The sequence below is a fragment of the Mauremys mutica genome, chromosome 24, assembly GCF_020497125.1.
Source record: "Mauremys mutica isolate MM-2020 ecotype Southern chromosome 24, ASM2049712v1, whole genome shotgun sequence".
NCBI classification, from domain to species: domain Eukaryota; kingdom Metazoa; phylum Chordata; order Testudines; family Geoemydidae; genus Mauremys; species Mauremys mutica.
In genome coordinates this window covers 2709191-2727721 of record NC_059095.1, presented here as the reverse complement: position 1 = coordinate 2727721, position 18531 = coordinate 2709191, and the positions used below count along the sequence as shown (strand labels likewise).

Genomic DNA, 18531 nt, shown 5'->3' with positions numbered 1-18531 from the left:
CACACGGGGCTCTGATGTGGGTGGGGGTCTCCAGGCGCCTGGCACGGGGGGCTCTGATGTGGGTGAGGGTCTCCAGGCGCCTGGCATGGGGGGCTCTGATGTGGGTGGGGGGCTCTAGGTGCCTGGCACGAGGGGCTCTGATGTGGGTGGGGGGCTCTAGGCGCCTGGCACGAGGGGCTCTGATGTGGGTGGGGGGCTCTAGGCGCCTGGCACGGGGGGCTCTGATGTGGGTGGGGGGCTCTAGGCGCCTGGCACGGGGGGCTCTGATGTGGGTGGGGGTTTCCAGGCGCCTGGCACGCGGGGCTCTGATGTGGGTGGGGGTTTCCAGGCGCTCCCCTGCTCACTGTAGCAGACCCACCCCATGTCTCCCCTCACGGGCAGAGCATCCTGCTGTCTGCGGCACAGCCCCGGCTGCCAGCTCCCGGCAGTGCCCGAGGCCAGCTCCTTTCTCCTTCCCAAGGCTCCCCCCGCCAGCCCATCCGCAGCCAGTAACTGCAGCGGCTCCCGCCCCCCCCCCCCCCGGCCCCGCTCCTCGCCTCCCTGCGGAACTTTCTCTCTGAGCAGGGACCCGGCGCCCCCTTCGCAGATCGGGCTGGGGAAGGTACCAAGCCCGCGGGCCCCTCGGATGCATCGAGCCCACCTCCGCCAGCCGGGGGCTGCCCTGGCCCGGACCCCGCGCCCTGCCCCGGGACGATGGTGAGTGCGCCCCGCGGGGTCACCTTGGGCTGGGCGCGGTCCGCGGAGCCGGGGAGGGGGCCGGGGAGGGGGGCAGAGAGCAGGACTCGCCCCCCCGCGACCGATCTGCAGCTGGGGACCGGGCAGCGAGGGAGGATCCCCCCCCCGGAGCTCCGGGGGCTGCCGGTGGAGCCACTGCGGGAACCCGGGGCTCCTCTGCCCGGCGGCCGCCCCTGGATTCAGCTAGTGCAGGGGCGCACCGGCCCCCGGGGGATCGGGGCCTGCCGGGTACCCCGGGGCGCGCAGCTCCCAGCTCCGCCATCCGCTGCAGTGCAGCGGCTTGGGCCGGGCTGTCTCGGCGGGGCCGGGGGCCGGGACCTGCCTGCCAGCCGCTGCGGAGGGGGTGTGTGTGGCGGGGGGGTTAGCGGAGCCAGAGGGACAGCCGCTGCCCTGCACCGCTCGGCCACGCTGCGTGCCCAGCCGGGCACCAGCCATCCTGGCCCGCTCTGCTGAGACTGTCCTGGGGCTGAGACCCACCAAACTCGTTCCGCAGAGAGCAGCCGCCAGCCGCAGATCTGCCCCAGGGGCCACAGCTGGGTTTGTGCCAGGAACTTACCGCCTGCCCCAGCGCCCGGGGTCTGCAGCGTGACCCCAGAGCCAGGCCGGAAGGGACCCACATGATCCTCCATCCCAGTACCCCACAGGCCGCCCCCACGCCCTGGCCTGAGACCTCCAGGGGACTAGGCCTCTGGGTGGCAGAGAACAGGAGGGACCCAGGTGCGCCAGTGGCCCCCCACCCCCACACTGGCAGGGAAATGGTTAAGTGATAATCCAGGCAAGTGACCCGCACCCCATGCTGCAGAGGAAGGTGAATCCCGCCCCTGCCAGGTCCCTGCCACTCTGACCTGGGGAAGATTCCTGCCCGACCCCACACCTGGCGACCGGTCAGACCCTGCCTCAGCAAGTGGGCAAGCATGGGCCTGAGAGAGCGAATACTCAGTGCCACCTTGTCTTCCCCACCCAGCGTCCCACCCCTGATGCTTCAGAGGAAGGAGATTAAAAAAACCCTCCCAGAACGCATGGCGGGGGGGACGATGCTCCCTGACCCCTGCCAGCGGTCGGTGGAAACCCTGAAGCTTTGGGAACATAAGCCGTAAAGTGGAAGGGACCCCCAGGGCTGCTGAGCCCTGTCTCCACCATCACAGGCAACCCCCCCACATCATCACACTCTGCCATTTGTCCAGCTCTCATTCAAACTAAACACCTACAGCTCCTGGGGGGAGGCTGCCCCAGACCCTGGTCCCAGTGGGGCTGGGGGAGGGGAGGGTGTTGGGTGCGGAGCTGTTTCCCTAGAAAGAAAAGAGAAAAAGAGGAGGAAGGAAATGTATGAAGACCTCTCATTGTGCCTGGATCCCCCCTGGCTTTGTAGTCCCAGGTGGGGGACTTGCTTTCTGAGGGGCACTGCAGACGCCCTGGCTCTTGCTGCCAAGGAGAGAGACGCAGCTGAGCCGCAGGTCCCAGCCTGGAGGGGATGGTTGTTTGTCAGCAAAGTTGCCCCACTCTGGGCAGTGGCCATCCTAGGGATGGACCATTCCTACAGGCCGTGCTCAGCAAGCGTCGGCCTACTCTTCCTCCCCAAAGCTTGTCCTGACTCCTGTGCCCAGCAGGTTCAGTGCTGGGAGGCAGGATTCTGCCTTGGCAGCCACAGGGCAGGCTGGGACCTGGGCACCTGCCCCCCTCCCCCTCCCTTTGAACCCCCCCATGAGGAAGGGGACAGTGAGTGCACCACTCCCTCTCCCCTACAGGTGGCAGCAGCAGCCTCCCAACATTATACTGGTCCAGAGGGAGGAATTGGGAATGTTCTTGAGCTGTGCTGGGTTTTTGTGGGGGGAGGAGGGGGGCAGACACTGTAGCCCAGCCTCTCGGGAGGAGGGAAGTGAGGCCAATTCTGAGGAGTCCTGGTCCCAGAAACTAGCCAGCCACTTTCTGTACCCAGCAGGGCCTAGTGGTCAGAGGAGAGCTGGGTTCTAGCCCGGACTGAAGGCTCAGTGCTCCGATGGAAAAGCAGGGGGCTGTGGGTCAGGACTGAGGGGTACCAGCAAAGAGGGGTGTGAGGGGGAGCCCAGGGCTGGGATAGCAGGGGGCTGCAGTCAGGATTGAGGGGCACTGGAAGAGCTGGGGGGAGGAGGGAGAGGGGAGCCCAGGGCTGGGAGAGCAGGGGGCTGGGGGTGAGGACTGAAAGGCATCAGCTGAGTTATAATAGCAAGGATTACAAAATAACAAGAGTTTGGGATTGGCTCTAAACCTTCCTGTTTCAGGACATGCGCTGCCTCTAGCATGGGGGTCAGGAGAGGACTTCCCCTGGGCTTTTACTGAAGCTGCTGGTGACAGGACACTGGCCTGGATGGACCCCATGGTGGAGCCAGTGGTTAATCATCACCCTCACTTAAACATTTCCCATCTGAATGGGACACAGGAATATGGGACTTACAGCACCGGGACAGTTTACCGAGGGGTGTGGGGGATTCTCCGTCACTGACCATTTTGATGTCAAGATGGGATGTTCTTCTAACAGATCTGCTCTAGGAATTACTTCGGGGCAGGTCTCTGGCCTGTGTTATACAGGGGATCAGACGAGATGATCGCAACGGTGCCTTCTGGCCTTGGGATTTAGGAACCAATGAATCTCTGTGTAGCCAGGGTGTGGTCATGGCCCATGGTGGCTGGGAGGTGGAACATGAACCTCTGAGCTTGGAGGCAGCTGACTGGCTGCGTCTCACACACAGACTCCAGCTTCCATCCCGCCAACCACATCCTCATTCGAAGGAGGCGTTGGGGGCCCAGAGAGCCCCGTGGCGCAGCCTCCCTGGGCTGGAGCAGGCAGCCCAGTTCGGCGGAGGTGCCAATTGGGCACATTTCCCTCACGCAGTGCAATTAACTGGCTTCAGAAGTAATATTTTTGAGCAAAAGCTGAGCCCGCCCCTGCTCAGCAGGGCAGGTAAAAAGCGCATTAGAGCCAATTTCATCACCTGCTCTTGATTCAATTTGCTTTAATCAGCCAGTGTAATGGTGTATGGTGCTCCGAGCTGGAGGCAGCGAGGAGACGGCACCTCCTTTCCCTGGTGTGGGCATCCCTGGCGAAGCAGGGCTGGCAACGGGCCTGTGCGACACTGGGATTCAGTCGTCACTGTAGGGCACTGGCCGGGAGCTAGCTGTGATCCCGTGCACTTGGGGACAGCCCAGCACGCTGTGAGCCCAACCGAAATCTAAACAGTAACTTGGGACGCCGGGACCCCCTGCAGGCGCAGCTGGGAGCCACGTGTCTAGCTGGGTGGAGCCCGCCCCGTAGTGGTACCCACCTGCTGATGGGAGCGGCTGTGTATGCTCCGCTCACATGGATGCCACGGGGCTCTGTCTGTGCCATCCTCTGGTGACACTTAAACCGAGTCAGAGGGAGAGCTGTGCCCAGCTGCCCACAGTCTTAAGGCACTTTACAAACATCCCTCTCTCTCTCTCCATCCATCCATGGCCATATCATCTATCCATCCATCCATCCATCCATCCTTCTGTTTCTGCATCTGTCAATCCCTTGGCATCTGTACCCCTCTGCTGTCTGTCTCTCGTACTCTCGTAATCTCCACCCTCCCTCGCTCTCTTGCACTCACCCCCAGTATCTGCCCCCATCCCCGCTGCATACCGGGTCACTCACACTCGATGCCAGGACAGTCACTGTCCTGGGTGCTTTGGCCTGGGGCTGGTTCTGCCCTAACCTCGGACGAGTCCCCGTGGGCAGCTGGGGAGTTTGATGTCACTGTCTAACATCCCTTTGCACGAGGGTCAGCCAGTGGAACTTCCACGATCCCTTTGCTCTTCAACCCTGCGTAGGCCCTGGGGGCTCTGGGGCAGGCCTGTAGGGGGCGCTGGTCTCTCTAGGGGCATGGGAGCTCTGAGCCAGCCCTGGCAGCCAGGGGTGAATGGATGTTTCTCTTCTCTCTGCTAGACGCAGCCCGTGTTCCATGCAGCCACCCTGCTGCTTCTCATCGCTGTCCTCTCCTCCCCGCCGGCGCTCAGCGAGAGGGGGCGCAAGAAGGTCGTCCATGTGTCAGGTGAGTGAGGGGCTGGCTCACCCAGCTCCCACCAGATGGGTCTCTCCCCCCACACCCCGCCTTTGCTCACTAAGGAGGTCTCAAGTGCGCCCACCCCAAGGGAATAGTCACCTCAGGGGGAGGGGAACAAAAAACGATCCACACAGGGCTGGGAAGGGATGGTTCCAGCCCAGAGACATGGGGAGCTGTTGCCATGGAAGTATCACCCAAACCTTTTCCCCAAGGCACCAAATGGGGAAACTGAGGCACTGAGCAGCGTCACATGGCCAGTCAGCAGCGGAGCTGGGAATACAACCCTGGTGTGCCAATGCCCAGCACTACCCCCCTGCTCCAGCTCGTCTCTCACAAATGCACCTTTAACTCTAAGGGCATCGCTCACTCTCCCGCTCAGGATGAGACAGGAGGCCAGGGAGGGGAGTGGGGGTCTCTGCACCCAGCACCCCGCAGGTAGATTTGATTTTCACCTGCAAAAGTGTATAAGATCCTCTTTCCCGGTAAACAGACAGGGTGATTGTCTAGTGCCTCTTGGGCTGGGATGCGGGAGACCCAGGTTCTATTCCTGACCTACTGCGAGACCTTGGCAAGTCACGTCCCTGCTTGGTGCCTCGGTTTCCCCTCCCACCCTTTATGTATTTAGTCTGTAGCATGTTTGGGGACAGGGAGTGTCTCTCACTGTGTCTGTGCAGCCTTTGTCTCCTACACAACAGGCCAGCTGAGGTCTTTAGGGATCGCTTGGCTACAGGTACTGGTCTCACTTGATAGGAAGGGTGTGTTTATAAAGGGTTCATACAGGAACATGAGATGTTATAAGAATATCACCCACCCAGCAAGTACTTTGTGTGACAGTGGGAGGAGCAGTTGGCTGGTACAGGTGGTTCTATAACTGGTCAATTTTTTTTTTGTCAAACCAGTTTTCCTTTGGAAAATGTCATTTTGATGAAACCAGATTTTCCCATTAAATTGTATCGTTCTGACAAAATTTCCTTTTGAATGTTTTTTTTTTAAAAACCTGCTCTCAAACTATCGATATTTTCAAAAGGGGAAGTTTGGATTTGCCATTTCAAAGTGACTTTTTGTGCAGAAATTTACTTTATTTTCTACATCAAACAATAAAACTACAATAATCAAAAACGTAAGTTAAACAACAAGCACAAATTAAAAGTAATAATTTTTAAATGGTGAAAATCAAAAGGAAATGTTTCAACTGACCAAAAATGAATTTTTAAAAAATTTAATTTAATGCAAAAAATCAAAATTTTGGCTTTTGGTCCCAATTTTTGCTGATTTTTAAATTTTTTTATCTCAAAATTTTTCATGAAATTGAAACTCGTTTTCCAGCCACCTCTGGTTGTGAGCACACCCTTCGTCGTGTTATAGCTGGTTATAAACGATGGTTCCAAGTAACGTATTGACCTGTTGGACTCTAAGAACAATCCCGTAACCGTAAATTAAAGCATCTACTGCTCAGTTATTAACCCTTGACAAACTGGTTCTAACTGGACCCTTCCTCTACAGTGTGACCCGGGTAATAATGGCTCTTGGGCAGGGTTTTGCCCCACTCCCATGCTGTTGGCAGAGCTGAGGCCCAGCTTGGGACTGCGTTAGCTGGGCACTGAATCTGCGGTGCAAGTCCACTGTCTGAACCCACAGCCCGTGGGACCCTGCTTGGGAATGACCTGCCTGCACGAATGACTCCTGGGAGGGAAGTGATGTTAATGCGCCCGGCCACCCTGGCTCTGCTGTGTGACAGGCTCCACCGCCGGGAGCAAGCACCTTCCCTCCACGTTATTATGGGGATGGTGCTTTGTCAATAGGATTGAGGCCTCTGGCAAGCAGTGCCTTTGTTCAGCCTGTCGGACGGGTTCCCTCTCGCTCCCCCTCACCCTGATTTCTCCTTTGTGCTGCCAGGATCGTACCAGGTCCAGAAGGGTTAATAAATTCCCGGTCCCCACCATAGGGCATCAGCAAGGTTTGAACTCAGGCCTTCAGCACATGCCTGGTTTGCGGTTTGGTGCGGCGGGGCAGGGCAAGGGGTGGTGTGCTGGCTGGAGGAGGGGTGTGTCCCCCCCAAAGCCACCGCTTGTGTCTGTGTGCAGAGGATGAGAGCGGGGCCGTGGTCGTCCAGACAGCACCAGGGAAGGTGGTCACCCACCGGGGCGGGACCATCATCCTCCCCTGCCGGTACCACTACGACGTGTCAGCCCATGACCCCGCCGAGATCCGCCTCAAGTGGACCAAAGTGATGGACCCGATGTCTTTCGTGGACGTCTTTGTGGCCATGGGGAAGGAGTGCAGAGCCTTTGGGAGCTACCGGGGGCGCACGGCGCTGCAGGAGGACGGGGCAGGGGATGCCTCCCTCATCATCCGCAACATCACCCTGCAGGATTATGGGCGGTATGAGTGTGAGGTCACCAATGAGCTGGAGGACGACACAGGCATGGTGAAGCTGGATCTGGAAGGTAAAGGGAATCCTGGGGACACTAGCAGGCAGCCTGCAAACCCCAGGCTGCATTGCACACCCAGTTTTATGTGCACACTTTTGCATGCACACATGGCCTGACTACCCAACATGTGCTCGTAAATCCTGGACTGCCGTGCCCGATGACCGTACGGAGACAAAACAACGGTGCACGCCCACTTAGGCCATGTCTGCACCACCACTCATGTCAGCAAAACAAATGTACTGGTGCAGCAGTGCCACTGTGAGCTTGCTAGCGCAGGCATGGCCTTAGAGACTGGTTTTGCACTGTCTACACTGGCGCTCAGGCGGGTGTAACTTCCGTCGCTCAGGGCTGTGGATTATTCACACTCCTGACTGAGGTAAGTTATACTGAAGTCGCCAGTAGTGTAGACAAGGCCCCAGTGTCATGTCCATGCACTCAGAACCCTGAGTGGAGACACACGTCCAGGCGCGGTCATTAGCCGACACCTTTTGTCTGAGGTTCTCAAAGCATTTTTGCAAACAATCTGTTAGCCCGTGGAGGTGGGAGTCGCCCTCTCTTTGCAGCCAGCCAGCCGGAGAGATACATGACTCGGCCAAGGTCAGAGAGAATGACACAGCCAGGAATCCTGACTTCCCCGTCCTTTGCTCTAACCGCTAGATTTCACTGCCCCCAGGCGGCCAGACTCCCTTCTGCCCTGCTGTAATCACTGCCTCACACTGGCTTTGCTTTCCTCAGAGCGCAGGCGGGTAATCCTGCATCGGCGGGAGGGTGATCTGAATGAGCGTGGGAGGATAGCATGCAACTGCTGGAGAGGTGCCCTTGGAGCATGCCTCTCTATCACCTCGCGCTGCGGCCTGGCAGAACCCAGACACCGGCTCCCGGCAAGGTGGCGGAGGAGCCGGTGCCTGGGGTGGCAGGGCTGAGAGCTGCATCCGTCACTCCGCGCTGCGGTGCCGGGAAGCTGCCTCGCAGCTCACCTTGTCCTATTTTCTTTTCGAAAGCAAGCGTTACATGCCCAGCCAGAGAAAAACCCAGCAGCTGCCAGGGCAGATAAGTCCCGTCACCCGCGCTGTGCCTGCCACCTGGACAGCAGCCCCATGGCTAGCGGCGGCTGGTATTAGGCTCAAGCTTTGGATGAAAGTTCAGGTGGTTCCTGTTTTACACAGGGGAGCAGGTCTCCCCAGGGGTTAGAGCCGGGTCAGGGGACAGCTGGGCACTGGGAGGAGAATGTGGTCGAGTGACTAGAGCAGCGGACAGGGAGCCAGGCCTCCTGGGCCCTAGATCCAGCTCTGGGAGGGGAGCGGGGGCTAGTGGTGAGAGGAGATGGGAGGGGTGATGGGAGGAAGTGTGGGCCGGAGGTTGGCTCACAGGACCAGGAGGCAGGAGGCCAGGCTTCCCCTGTGGCCCCTGGAGCAAACCATGGGTCCCTCTAGCCCAGTATCCCTCCTCCACCGACAGCCAGTAACTGCTGCTTCAGAGGAAGGTGGAGGGGGGAACCTGTAATACACTTGAGCAATTGTAAAGTAATGTGCTTGAGGAGGTGGGGGGAGAAATCCCTTCCTGACCCCTGCAATGCCCAGCTAGGGCCCTGAAACCTGAGAGCCAACGGCCCTTCCCCCGCCCTGCGCAGCTCCCCATTCGGCGATTGCTGTAAGGCCCCCAGCCAGCGCCTTGCTCTGCTTGCGTGTCCCTGTAGGGGTGATCTTCCCGTACCACCCGCGCCTTGGCCGCTACACCCTCAACTACCATGAGGCCCAGGAGGCGTGTCTGGCCCAGGACGGCATCCTGGCCTCCTACGACCAGCTGCACAAGGCCTGGCTGGAGGGCATGGACTGGTGCAACGCCGGGTGGCTGGAGGACGGCTCCGTGCAGTACCCCATCTCCAGGCCCCGAGACGAGTGCGGCCGCAAAGACACCCCCGTCGGGGTCAGGACCTACGGGTACCGGCACAAGGACGACGAGCGCTATGACGCCTTCTGCTTCACGTCCAACCTGAACGGTAACAGCCCCTCCCCCCCGGGGGCAGGGCCCAGGGGGCAGTGCTGAGATCTGCGGGCAGTTGCACTGGCACCACAACAGGGCATGGGGCACGCTGAACGCTCCGCAAGAACATAAAACTTCACGCGTGCTGGGTTTAGCAGAGCGGGTCAGGCTCATTATCCTCGCTTTACAGAGGGGGAAACTGAGGCACGGTGTCGGGGGGGAGGGAGTGACCTGCACACGGTCACACAGGCAGCTGTGGGAGAGCCAACTCCCAGCCTCGTGCTTTGCCTAACGAGCCGGGCTGCCTTGATGCTCAGTGTTTTTTTCCCCACCCCCCGGCTTCGACGCAGGTGCCCCATTCTACTAGTGTCTCAGCGCCGCCCAGCCGGGCACTAAGCTGTGAGACTCACATCTGGTACCCGGGGTTTGTTCTCTCTCCCCTCCCCGCGCCGCGCCGGCTTTGGGAGCTCTAGCTGTCCGCACTGCTGTGTTTGGGTTGGAGAAGGCGAGGCAGGGCAGGGCACCACCTGGAGTGCTGGGCGCTGGGCTGGTTTGGGACGGCCCCTCGCTCCTGGGGGAGTTCCTCCTGCCCTTGTGGCAGGGAGTTCCACAGGGCCTGGCCACCGCAGCTGTCAACACCCTCCCTGTCCTGCAGCTTGCGGCTCTTTTCTTCCCTTGCAGAGAAGCCTGCGCCCTCGAACTCGACTCCTGTGTGGGCTACGGTAGCTCAGCACTGTCCCCTAAGCTGATCCCCCTCCCCTGCTGGGCTGAGGCAGCTCCTCTCCCTGCTGGTGCGTGGCACGGCAGGTCCCCCAGGGGCACGGGGCTGGCTGAGCGGCAGCGAGGTCTCATCAATGGGAAAAAGGGTCATTGACATTTCCAGACGCCTTCCTCATTTCAACCCGCCTTTGTGCCGCTGTCAGCCCTCAGCACGGGCATGCGGCTCCCGCTCTGGAGAGAGCAGAAATTCTCCTTCAGGCCCACGCGTCTCTCCCTACCAGCCCCCCAGAGCAGCAGCTGTTCTCTGTCCCACCCCAGGGCTGAAGGAGCAGGCTGCCTTCCCCGATCGGGGGAAGAGAACGGCCCATCCCGGAGCCTGGCCAATGACCCTGTCCTCACTGGGTTTTGACCCAGTAATTGTATTTATTCCTAGCCTAGCCTTGGCTTGGCATCTCCTCCTCCTCCATACCCCAACCCAGCAGGTTTCAACCTTGTTTCATTGCAGACCCCTAAAACATTTCAAATGCTGGCGCAGCCCCCTTTGGAAATCTCAGACCCAGTCTGCAGCCCTCCAGGATCCCCAGGCTGAAAGCCACTGCCCCAGCCCATCACCCAAAGAGCTGCACAGCCCAAACTGCCAGAGGATTTAAACACTCTGGGCCTGGCTGCAGCAGCCCCGCCCTGGGCTCAGGTGCAGCTGGTGGAGTTTCTCCCTCCTCATTAGCCCCTGGCGATTGGCTGCTGAACGTGCCTGGTTCATTGCCTTGGATTATTGGGCGTTAATTAGGCGCTAAAGCACTTGAGTGAGCAGCACACTGGGTGGCTACAGCTCTCCTGGGCCTTTTCCGGCTTTACCAGTCACAGCCACTGCTGTGGGGGCAGGCCGTGTGGGTGGAGGGAGGCATCACTGGGCTTGCTGGGCAGAAGGATACCCCAGTGAGGCGCCCCCATGCACAGCCCTTATTTAGTACCCTGCTTCTGGACACCCCAAAGCACTTGCCAAAGGGGAGGCTCCTTGGTCCCATGGGATAGATGGGGAAACTGAGGCACAGAGTGGGGGGAGGTGACTTACAGAATTGAGGTCAGCAGAATTGAACCTACCCATTGGACTATGCTGCCTCTCTGGGCAGTGGGGTGGGGATAGGCTCAGACCTGAGGCAGCTCATCACCTGAATGGTGTAGCCGTGCAGCCCTCGGCACCCTCCCCCGCGTCCTCTGCTGTGGATCAGCGTCACACGATGGCTTTTAAGCACCCGAAAGCTTCCCAGGGCTCCCCCCGCAGCCATTGATCTGGGCCCCTCAGCTGCGGGGGTCTCGCCCTGCCTGCCCCTGGTGCTGCGTCCTGTGGAAGTCAGTGAGATCACTCAGCCCTCCCTGGGGCGGGGCAGGGGAGTGGGTGCTGTCAGGGCTGCCCCATGGCTCCCCCTGCCCCTCAGCCTGAGTCTCAGCCCCCCCCCACCCCCCGGGAAGCACCAGCGATTATTGCTAAGGGGATTCTTCATATCCACCCCCTCCCGCCCGCCACCCGCAGGAGGAGGGAACAGCAAAGGGGTCCCTGCTGATCCGAGCTAGGCCGTGCTCAGCCTCTGGGCAGGCCGCTTTGGAAAGGCGAGACCCTCCCCCCCCCCAACCCGCTCTCGGTAGCAATGACAGAAAGAGCCCAGGGGTCTCCAGTGGGGATGGGAACATGGTGTTGGCGGGAGCTGCCCCAAGCCCCAAATCCTCTCTACTCTCACGAGAGGGCGGTAAAAGCCTCTCCCCTCCCCACGCCCCCGTCTCGCCTTCGGGCGTTCAGTCCCCGTTGCCTGCGCGGCCCTCGGCCTCTCCGCTCGGCTTGACAATGAGGGGGCCCAAGTGGCGAGGAGCCCCAGCGGGAAGTGGCTGAGACCCGCTCAGCTCAGCTCACCGATGCTGGGCTGCAGCTGGAGCCTGGCGTTGGCTGGGCGGTTCTCTGCCTGCTGTCCCCAGCCCCGGCCTGCGCCTTCACTCCCCATCGCTCTCTGTTAAAGGCAATGGTCGGCCTGCTTCTCCGCACAGAGGCAGGGATCCCAGCTGGGATTTGGGGCTGGGCAAACAGCAGGAGGGAGCAAACCCGAGGGCCCTCGTCTCGCTACAGATGCAGGGCACCTTCGACCGGCTCTGGTGCCGCTAAGGGGGAGGTGTCTCTTGCTGTCTTTTAACAAGGTCTTTTATTGCCGGGACAGCTTGCCATGTTGTCATCGTAACATTGGCTGCCACATAAATCTGCCCCATTAGTGCTGGTTTCTTGGCTGCTGGGCGCGCTGGCAGGGGCCGCCGGCGACGCGCCGGGGTGGTGGAAGCGCGTCTCCGTCGCTCGCTCGGGCTCTGAAAAGCCCGGCCTCCATCGGGGGCTTTGTGACGGGCCGGAGCCGGGGACCAGGGGGCTGTTTCGCTGGCCTGTGTGCAGTGAGTTTGATGAGCCTCAGCCAAGGTCCTCATGCAGGGGAGTCCACAGCACTACAGCCAGTGGTCTCGGGGCGGGGGGCCCTCCCTGCTGTTCCCTTCCTGTAGCCACCCCCCTTCGTCAGGCTTTGAACCCCCGACCCCTGCCCCTCCAAGACACCAGGAGACAAGAGGTGCAGTCACCCCCCTCCTTTTGCAAAGCCACTCTCAGCCCTCACAAAGCCCAGCAGGACTCAATGCAGACAGAGCCCCCCCGGCGGGATGGGGCGGAAGGAACCTCTCCCCCAGGGCAATGGTGCGAGAAGCTGTCAGCAGCACTGGCTTTAGTGCAAGGAGGTGAGTTTCCCCGATGGACAAGGTCCTTTGTGCTGTAATTCCTGCCTCCCCGGGGCAGAAACAGGGGAAGGAGAAGCAGGTAATTGCACCAGAGAGAGGCACGGATGATGGATGAAGCCAGGGCTCCACAAGACAAATCTGAGCTAGAGGGGCTGTCCCTGTGTGTAAATCACAGTCCTCTGGCTGGCAGGGCGGGGGGTGTGTGGGAGGGGGGCTCTGCAGATGTTTATTTAATCATGGCAGGCGGGATAAATAGCGGCTGTAATAGCTATGGGGACTCATCACCGGCCGCAGCGCTGCAGCCCCCATCAATCTCGATGTGTCTAGGAATTAATTTCCAGGAGCTGCCTTTATTCCTCCGCAGCCAGTCTGGCTTAGCTCCCCCCGCTCCCCACCTCTGGCTGACGAAGGCCCAGCCCTGCCTATGTGCCCCTGCCAGCCGGCTGGGACTGGTCGGGCACCTTTGCGGGTTTGCCCTTGGGCGGAGGGATGGGACGAGGTCGTGTGGCACGGCTGGATCCCAAAGCTGGGGGAGCCAAGCTGCACCAGGGTCCTGTGGGGCAGAGAGGGGACCAGGCTCGGGAGTCATGGCTGCAAAGGGGACACAGATCCACCCTGGGGGCCTCTCGGACTCAGCGGCTCCCTTGTGCTGCCCAGTGTCTACAGCTCATGGGCCCAGGGGGCGTGGGAGAGATCCTGATCCAACATCCCGGTGGGGCTGCAGCTCTGTCACGGTGTCAGCTGCCGCGGCCCCCAGCTCAGGGGATGTTGGCAACCAAGCCATAAATTCAGCTCCCTCCCGGTCTCTGAGCCCCATGGCTAATGGGCCAGTCACTACCTGGACATGGCCCAGCACGGCACCTTCCCTTGCTTGCTTCCTTCCTTCCAACAAATGCTAGATGGGGCCATTCAAGCCCCTTGAGAGGCCGTGTCCCCCTGCTCGGTCTGAGACCCCCCCTGGCGTCTCTGGTCATGGAGAGGCCGATCCTGGAGCTGGACGTGTAACTAGTCCCTCCTGGCTGCGCTCACGGTTCATACCATGGTGGCAACGGCAGGGTCCCATGGTGGGGACCCCTCCCATCAGTTACAGGCATGATCTACTGAGGTGCTGGGCACCTGGGGTTCCCCCAGAAGCCAATGGGAGCTGTGGGTGCCAGGCCTTATGGGCTTAGGTCCTGCCCACGGTGCGTGGCTGATGCCCCGGGCCAGCATGGCCAGTCTCGGGCCTGGGCTTGGTGGGGGCGGGGGGGAGAAAGCTCCATCCCTTTAACCCGGCTCCTTCTCTTCCCTCTCCAGGCAAAGTCTACTTCCTGAAGACCTACCGCAAGCTGAGCTACTCCGAGGCCCTCCAGGCCTGCAAGAAGAACGGTGCCAAGGTGGCCAAGGTGGGGCAGCTCTACGCTGCCTGGAAGATCCAGCTGCTGGACAGATGTGAGGCGGGCTGGGTGGAGGACGGCAGCGTCCGCTATCCCATCGTCAACCCCCGGGCACGCTGCGGGGGCCAGGAGCCCGGCGTCCGCAACTTGGGCTTCCCGGACAAGAAGTACAAGCTCTTCGGGGTCTACTGCTACAGGAAGGGCAGCGAGGGGTCCCCCAGGAAGGGCAGCGAGGGGTCCCCCAGGAAGGGCAGCGAGGAGCCGGGCAAGTGGAGGCCTGTCCAGGTGTAAGAGGCAGCCACGGTTGCTCTGCCGGGGACAGAACCACTCGTGCAACCATCAGACAAACACTGCAGCTGGAGAGCTGCTACCACAGCTCCCCCCCGCCAGCCGTCCCTTCTCACCTGGAGCCGGCTGTGAGCCAGGCCCGTGGGACTGGCCGCCGAGCCCCAGGGATCTGGCACTTCTTGGTAACAGCATCACAGGAAACAGAAGGGAACTCCCCACCCTTTCCATAGCAGGTGGGGCCGGCCCCCCGGCGTGGCAGGCTGGGGCGGGGGTCTGTGGTAGAGAGGGGAAGGGGGCTGGAGGGGGGACCATGCCAGCTTCAATTCACTTGCTTTCTCCTGCAAACGGACATCCAGGCTCTGCACTCGTAGGGGCCGCTCCTGCCGTGCTGTGATGCAGCCGCTGCCCCCCTCGCTAACCCAACCTCCGGCTTCCTTCTTGGCTTCACGCTGCTGCGGCTAGTGCTTGGACTCTCGTGTTTAGGCTTTTCTCTGCTTGCAGAGGGGGCGGGGCTGGGCTGTCGCCCCTGCAGCTTTCCCAGGACCCCCCATGCCAAGGCCACGCTCCTGTGGGGGGCTGGGGGCTGTTGACGTGCTGCACACCAGCAGCGCTAGGGTGGGTCCTGCCGAACCGGACAGGCCTTGCGCCCTGCTTCTCTGATGACTGTGGAAGGTGGAAACTCAGAGGGGGCGGCTGCTGAGAAGATTAAAGCCTGGGTCCAGCTGAGAGCCCTGGACGGGGAGCGGGTGGCTGAGTGCAAAGCGTCTGCTGGGGATGGCACCACCCTGTGGAGCTTACGGCCCATTCCCTCCCTGCCTATTCCTGTCAGTGCTTTAGCTAACGGCACCGGAGCAAAACCAGCAGCTTCCCCTTGCCTGCAGCACTGTGACGAGAAGCAAGCGCGAGGGTGTTGGAAGGGACCGGGGCGGCGGTGGCGTGCTGCTCCCCTTGCTGCCTGGGATCTGCACAGCTCAGCACTGGTCATGCTGACAAAGCTTCCTAAGGGACCAGACGCCGCATACCCAGCACCAGATTCAGCGCAAAGCCCTTGAAATAGGCATGGATAGGCCTGTGCTCCCTGAATCTCCCCTGAAAGAGGCCAGGAGAGCAGGCACGCCGAGAGCTGGACTCTCTAACTTAAGCTTTTGTATTGCAAAACCCCTCTGAGGTCTGTATAAAACATCTGGCTGAATAATCCTATCTGCGGACTTTAGTTTAATATTGTAACAAATCCGTAGCTGTGTAGGAACTATGCCATGCTCAGGCAGCTGATCTGACTTTACAGCAACAGAACTCTGACCCTCCCACTTCGAAAACACACTTCGAGCTGAAGGAGATTCTGCATTAGCTCTATGCAGTACAGGGCATATGGTACTCAGTGGCACAGCTCAGATTCCATCCCACACCCACACCAGCCTGCTGATTGCGATCCTTAGGGTGAACCACCCTGCCTCTCCCCGGCACTGAGCACATGAGCTAGGCACTATGGGAAAGCAGGAATCTGGCAAATTGGGCGTGGTTAAGCTCAAACAGGCACTCACCACTCTGATATTGGGCTGTGGGCGCTTCGCTGTGCAGGGCACTGTTCTTTGGCTGACACTTGCTGCTGTCCCCGGCTTAAACAATCAATTAAACTTCGTTTTCAGCTGCATGAGCTACATGCATGGCCGGGCGAAGGACACCGCCAGTGACAGGGGAGGGAGCCCCATGTCCCTCTGCTCTGAGTTTAGCAGCAGAGCTGACCAAGGTCTCCGTTTCCCTGATTTAGGGCCAGATGGCAACTGGGACGGACCTGCAAGAGGCTCTCAGAGCCAGAGGTCACAAATGGGCTCCCCAAATCCGCGGGGGCCTCCCTCCCTTCTGGCCAGTGGGGGGTCGGTTGTGGTCGCTGAGCTCATGAAATAAAGGCTTGGCTGCTGACTGAGAATGAACTGTGGACTCACGTCTCTGTACCTGGCTCTCCGGCTCCTGGGCCTCTCAGACAGGGCCTGTCTCCGGTCGAACTTCCAGGCTAATCGGAACAAGGCACATTGATGTGCAAGGTGCTGCATGATGCGCAGGAGAAACAAACATGCAGCAGCTCTGGGGTGAAGCACAGACGTTGGTTAATGGCACCCAGCAATGGTGCAGGAAGCGGGGAGGGGTCGAGAGCCAGTTCCAGGTGCAGGGGGAATGAGGGAGGCGGGACCCGCGCTCCTGCTCCTTTGGGATCGCTCAGGAACACAAGGTGTAGGGGCTGCCCCAGCAGCGCCGTGCCCCCCAGAGCACGTTGCTCAGCGCCCACTTGGGGGGGGGGGTGGCAAGATCAGTCACTCACCCTGGAGCTCTCCTGCCCAGCCCAGCCCAGCCTGGCTGAGAACGGCCCCAGCCGGAGGTGGCTGGTTGCAGGATGGGCGTGTCCCAGCTGGGCCTGCTCAGTGCAGGACCGGGAGGTCGTCGCCCACTTTGCAGCCTGGGGGCCTGTCAGGCACCCTCAGATTTGCAGGGGAATCTTATTATTAGTCAGTGGTGTCATGGGCCTTGCAAAGCCAGCGGCCATCCCGCTTTGCTGCTCACGCAGGGAGCCAGCATCGCCCGTTCGCCGCTGCTGCAGCCTGGGGCTCCCATTATGTGAGCAACCAGCTGGAGCCAGCCACCCATCTGGGGGAACCTGCAGCCAAACCATCTCCGCGGCCCTGCCTCTGCTCTCGCTTCTCTGGTCGCTCCGCCAGCCTCGGGAAGCCCGGGAGCAGGCCTGGCATCGCTGCCCTCTGTCGCGGAACCCACGGGTGTCAGCGCAGCCTGGAGAGCAGGCTGCTGCGTTCTGTGCAGCGCCAAATGCAAGCGAGGCGGGGAGCTAATTTGCACCATTGCAGCTAATTTGCATAACTGCCCTGGTGGGGGAATTGCTCGGCGAGTTTTCTCCCACTGCAGAGGGTGTGTCAGGGGAGTCCACAAGCCAGTGCAGCATTCTGGGGTCTCCCTAGGAGCGTGGCGCCCCCACGGTGGCTTGTTTGCATCACTTCGCTCCAGGGCATTCCCTTATAGCTGTGCCATTGATGCCAGGCAGGGATGGCCTGGGCCGGGCTGCGTGGGGGGTGCCTCTCGGGGATGGGATGTGAATTCACATGGCCTGATCTGGTTACGCTGCTCATCAGCTGAGCCGAGACAGAGCAAGGGGCTGAGAGGGGGTGAGCGCACCCGAGCCCCTTGGCTCTCCGGGTGCCCTCTCCTCCCCCTCCCCATGGTGGCGAACCAGGACCCCTCAATCAGGATGGGGAATTGGGGTTCCGGTTTGCTGCATTATCGAGATATGGGTCTGACCCCAAGTTCTGACCTGGACCCAACCCCCCAACCTAGTCCAGGAGGGAGGTTCAGGCCCACAGCGAGACGATCCCAGCGGTCAGCAAGTGTGGCAGGATTCGCTCCCCTCTGCTGGTCTGATCCTGGGGCGCCAGATCCTAAGCAGGTGCCACAGGCCCTTGGCAGGAGTGGCCAGGCTCTGCCCTGGCGGGCTCTGGAGGCCACAGGGCTGGCTGTCAGGAGCGACTCTCCCCACTCCCTCGGCAACAGGCAGCTGCACAGATAGCTGTGCATGTCAGGCTGATAGCGCCTGCCTGGGCCTCTGAGCTCCTGTTCGCAGCCGCGAGGTGGCCCCTGGAAAATGCAGACTCTGCCTGAGTGTGCCGAGCGCGGCTCCCGGTGATTGGCGGCCCGGCCCGGCCGCCATTCCCAGGGATTTGCCAAAGGGCAGTGCGGCTAAGCAGCTCTCGTACATCCCGTCGGTAGCAGGGGCAGAATCCGGCCGGGCAGGGATCAAGCCTCCACAGGCTGCTCCTGGCTGCAGCCCAGGGAGTTAACCCCCCAGGGAGCTGGAACTGGGCACCCAGGGCTGCGAATGGGAGTCGAGCAGCATCGCAAAGGGTTCGTCTCCCTCCCATTGTGAGCGTGTGCACGTGTGACCCGCTGATGAGACCCTCCGGAGGGGGGGGGGGGGACGCACTCCGGACAGTTGAAGACTCTGGAATTTTTCTCTTTCCCAAGCTGGCTGCAGGTTGGAATCCCAGCCTCCTCCCCACTCCCAGAGGCAGCTGGGGGATGGGGGGTGTCAGGGAAGGAGCTGTCAGGCAAACCCCAGAGCTGCAGCAGGAATTGCTCTGCCAGGATGACTTGCAGATGGTGCAAGATACCCGATGGGCA

The 18531-nt window shown here is 60.8% G+C and overlaps 1 protein-coding gene across 1 annotated transcript; it reads left to right on the top strand.

The window, feature by feature from the left end:
- Nucleotides 1-581: 581 nt before the first annotated feature.
- Nucleotides 582-14563, top strand: HAPLN4 (hyaluronan and proteoglycan link protein 4). Its single transcript, XM_044998967.1, has 5 exons — nt 582-696; nt 4676-4781; nt 6878-7240; nt 8922-9224; nt 13985-14563. Exons 1-5 carry the CDS (start codon nt 694-696, stop codon nt 14353-14355), a joined length of 1146 nt encoding a protein of 381 aa, XP_044854902.1. The 5' UTR covers nt 582-693; the 3' UTR covers nt 14356-14563.
- The last annotated feature ends 3968 nt before the right edge of the window (nt 14564-18531 follow it).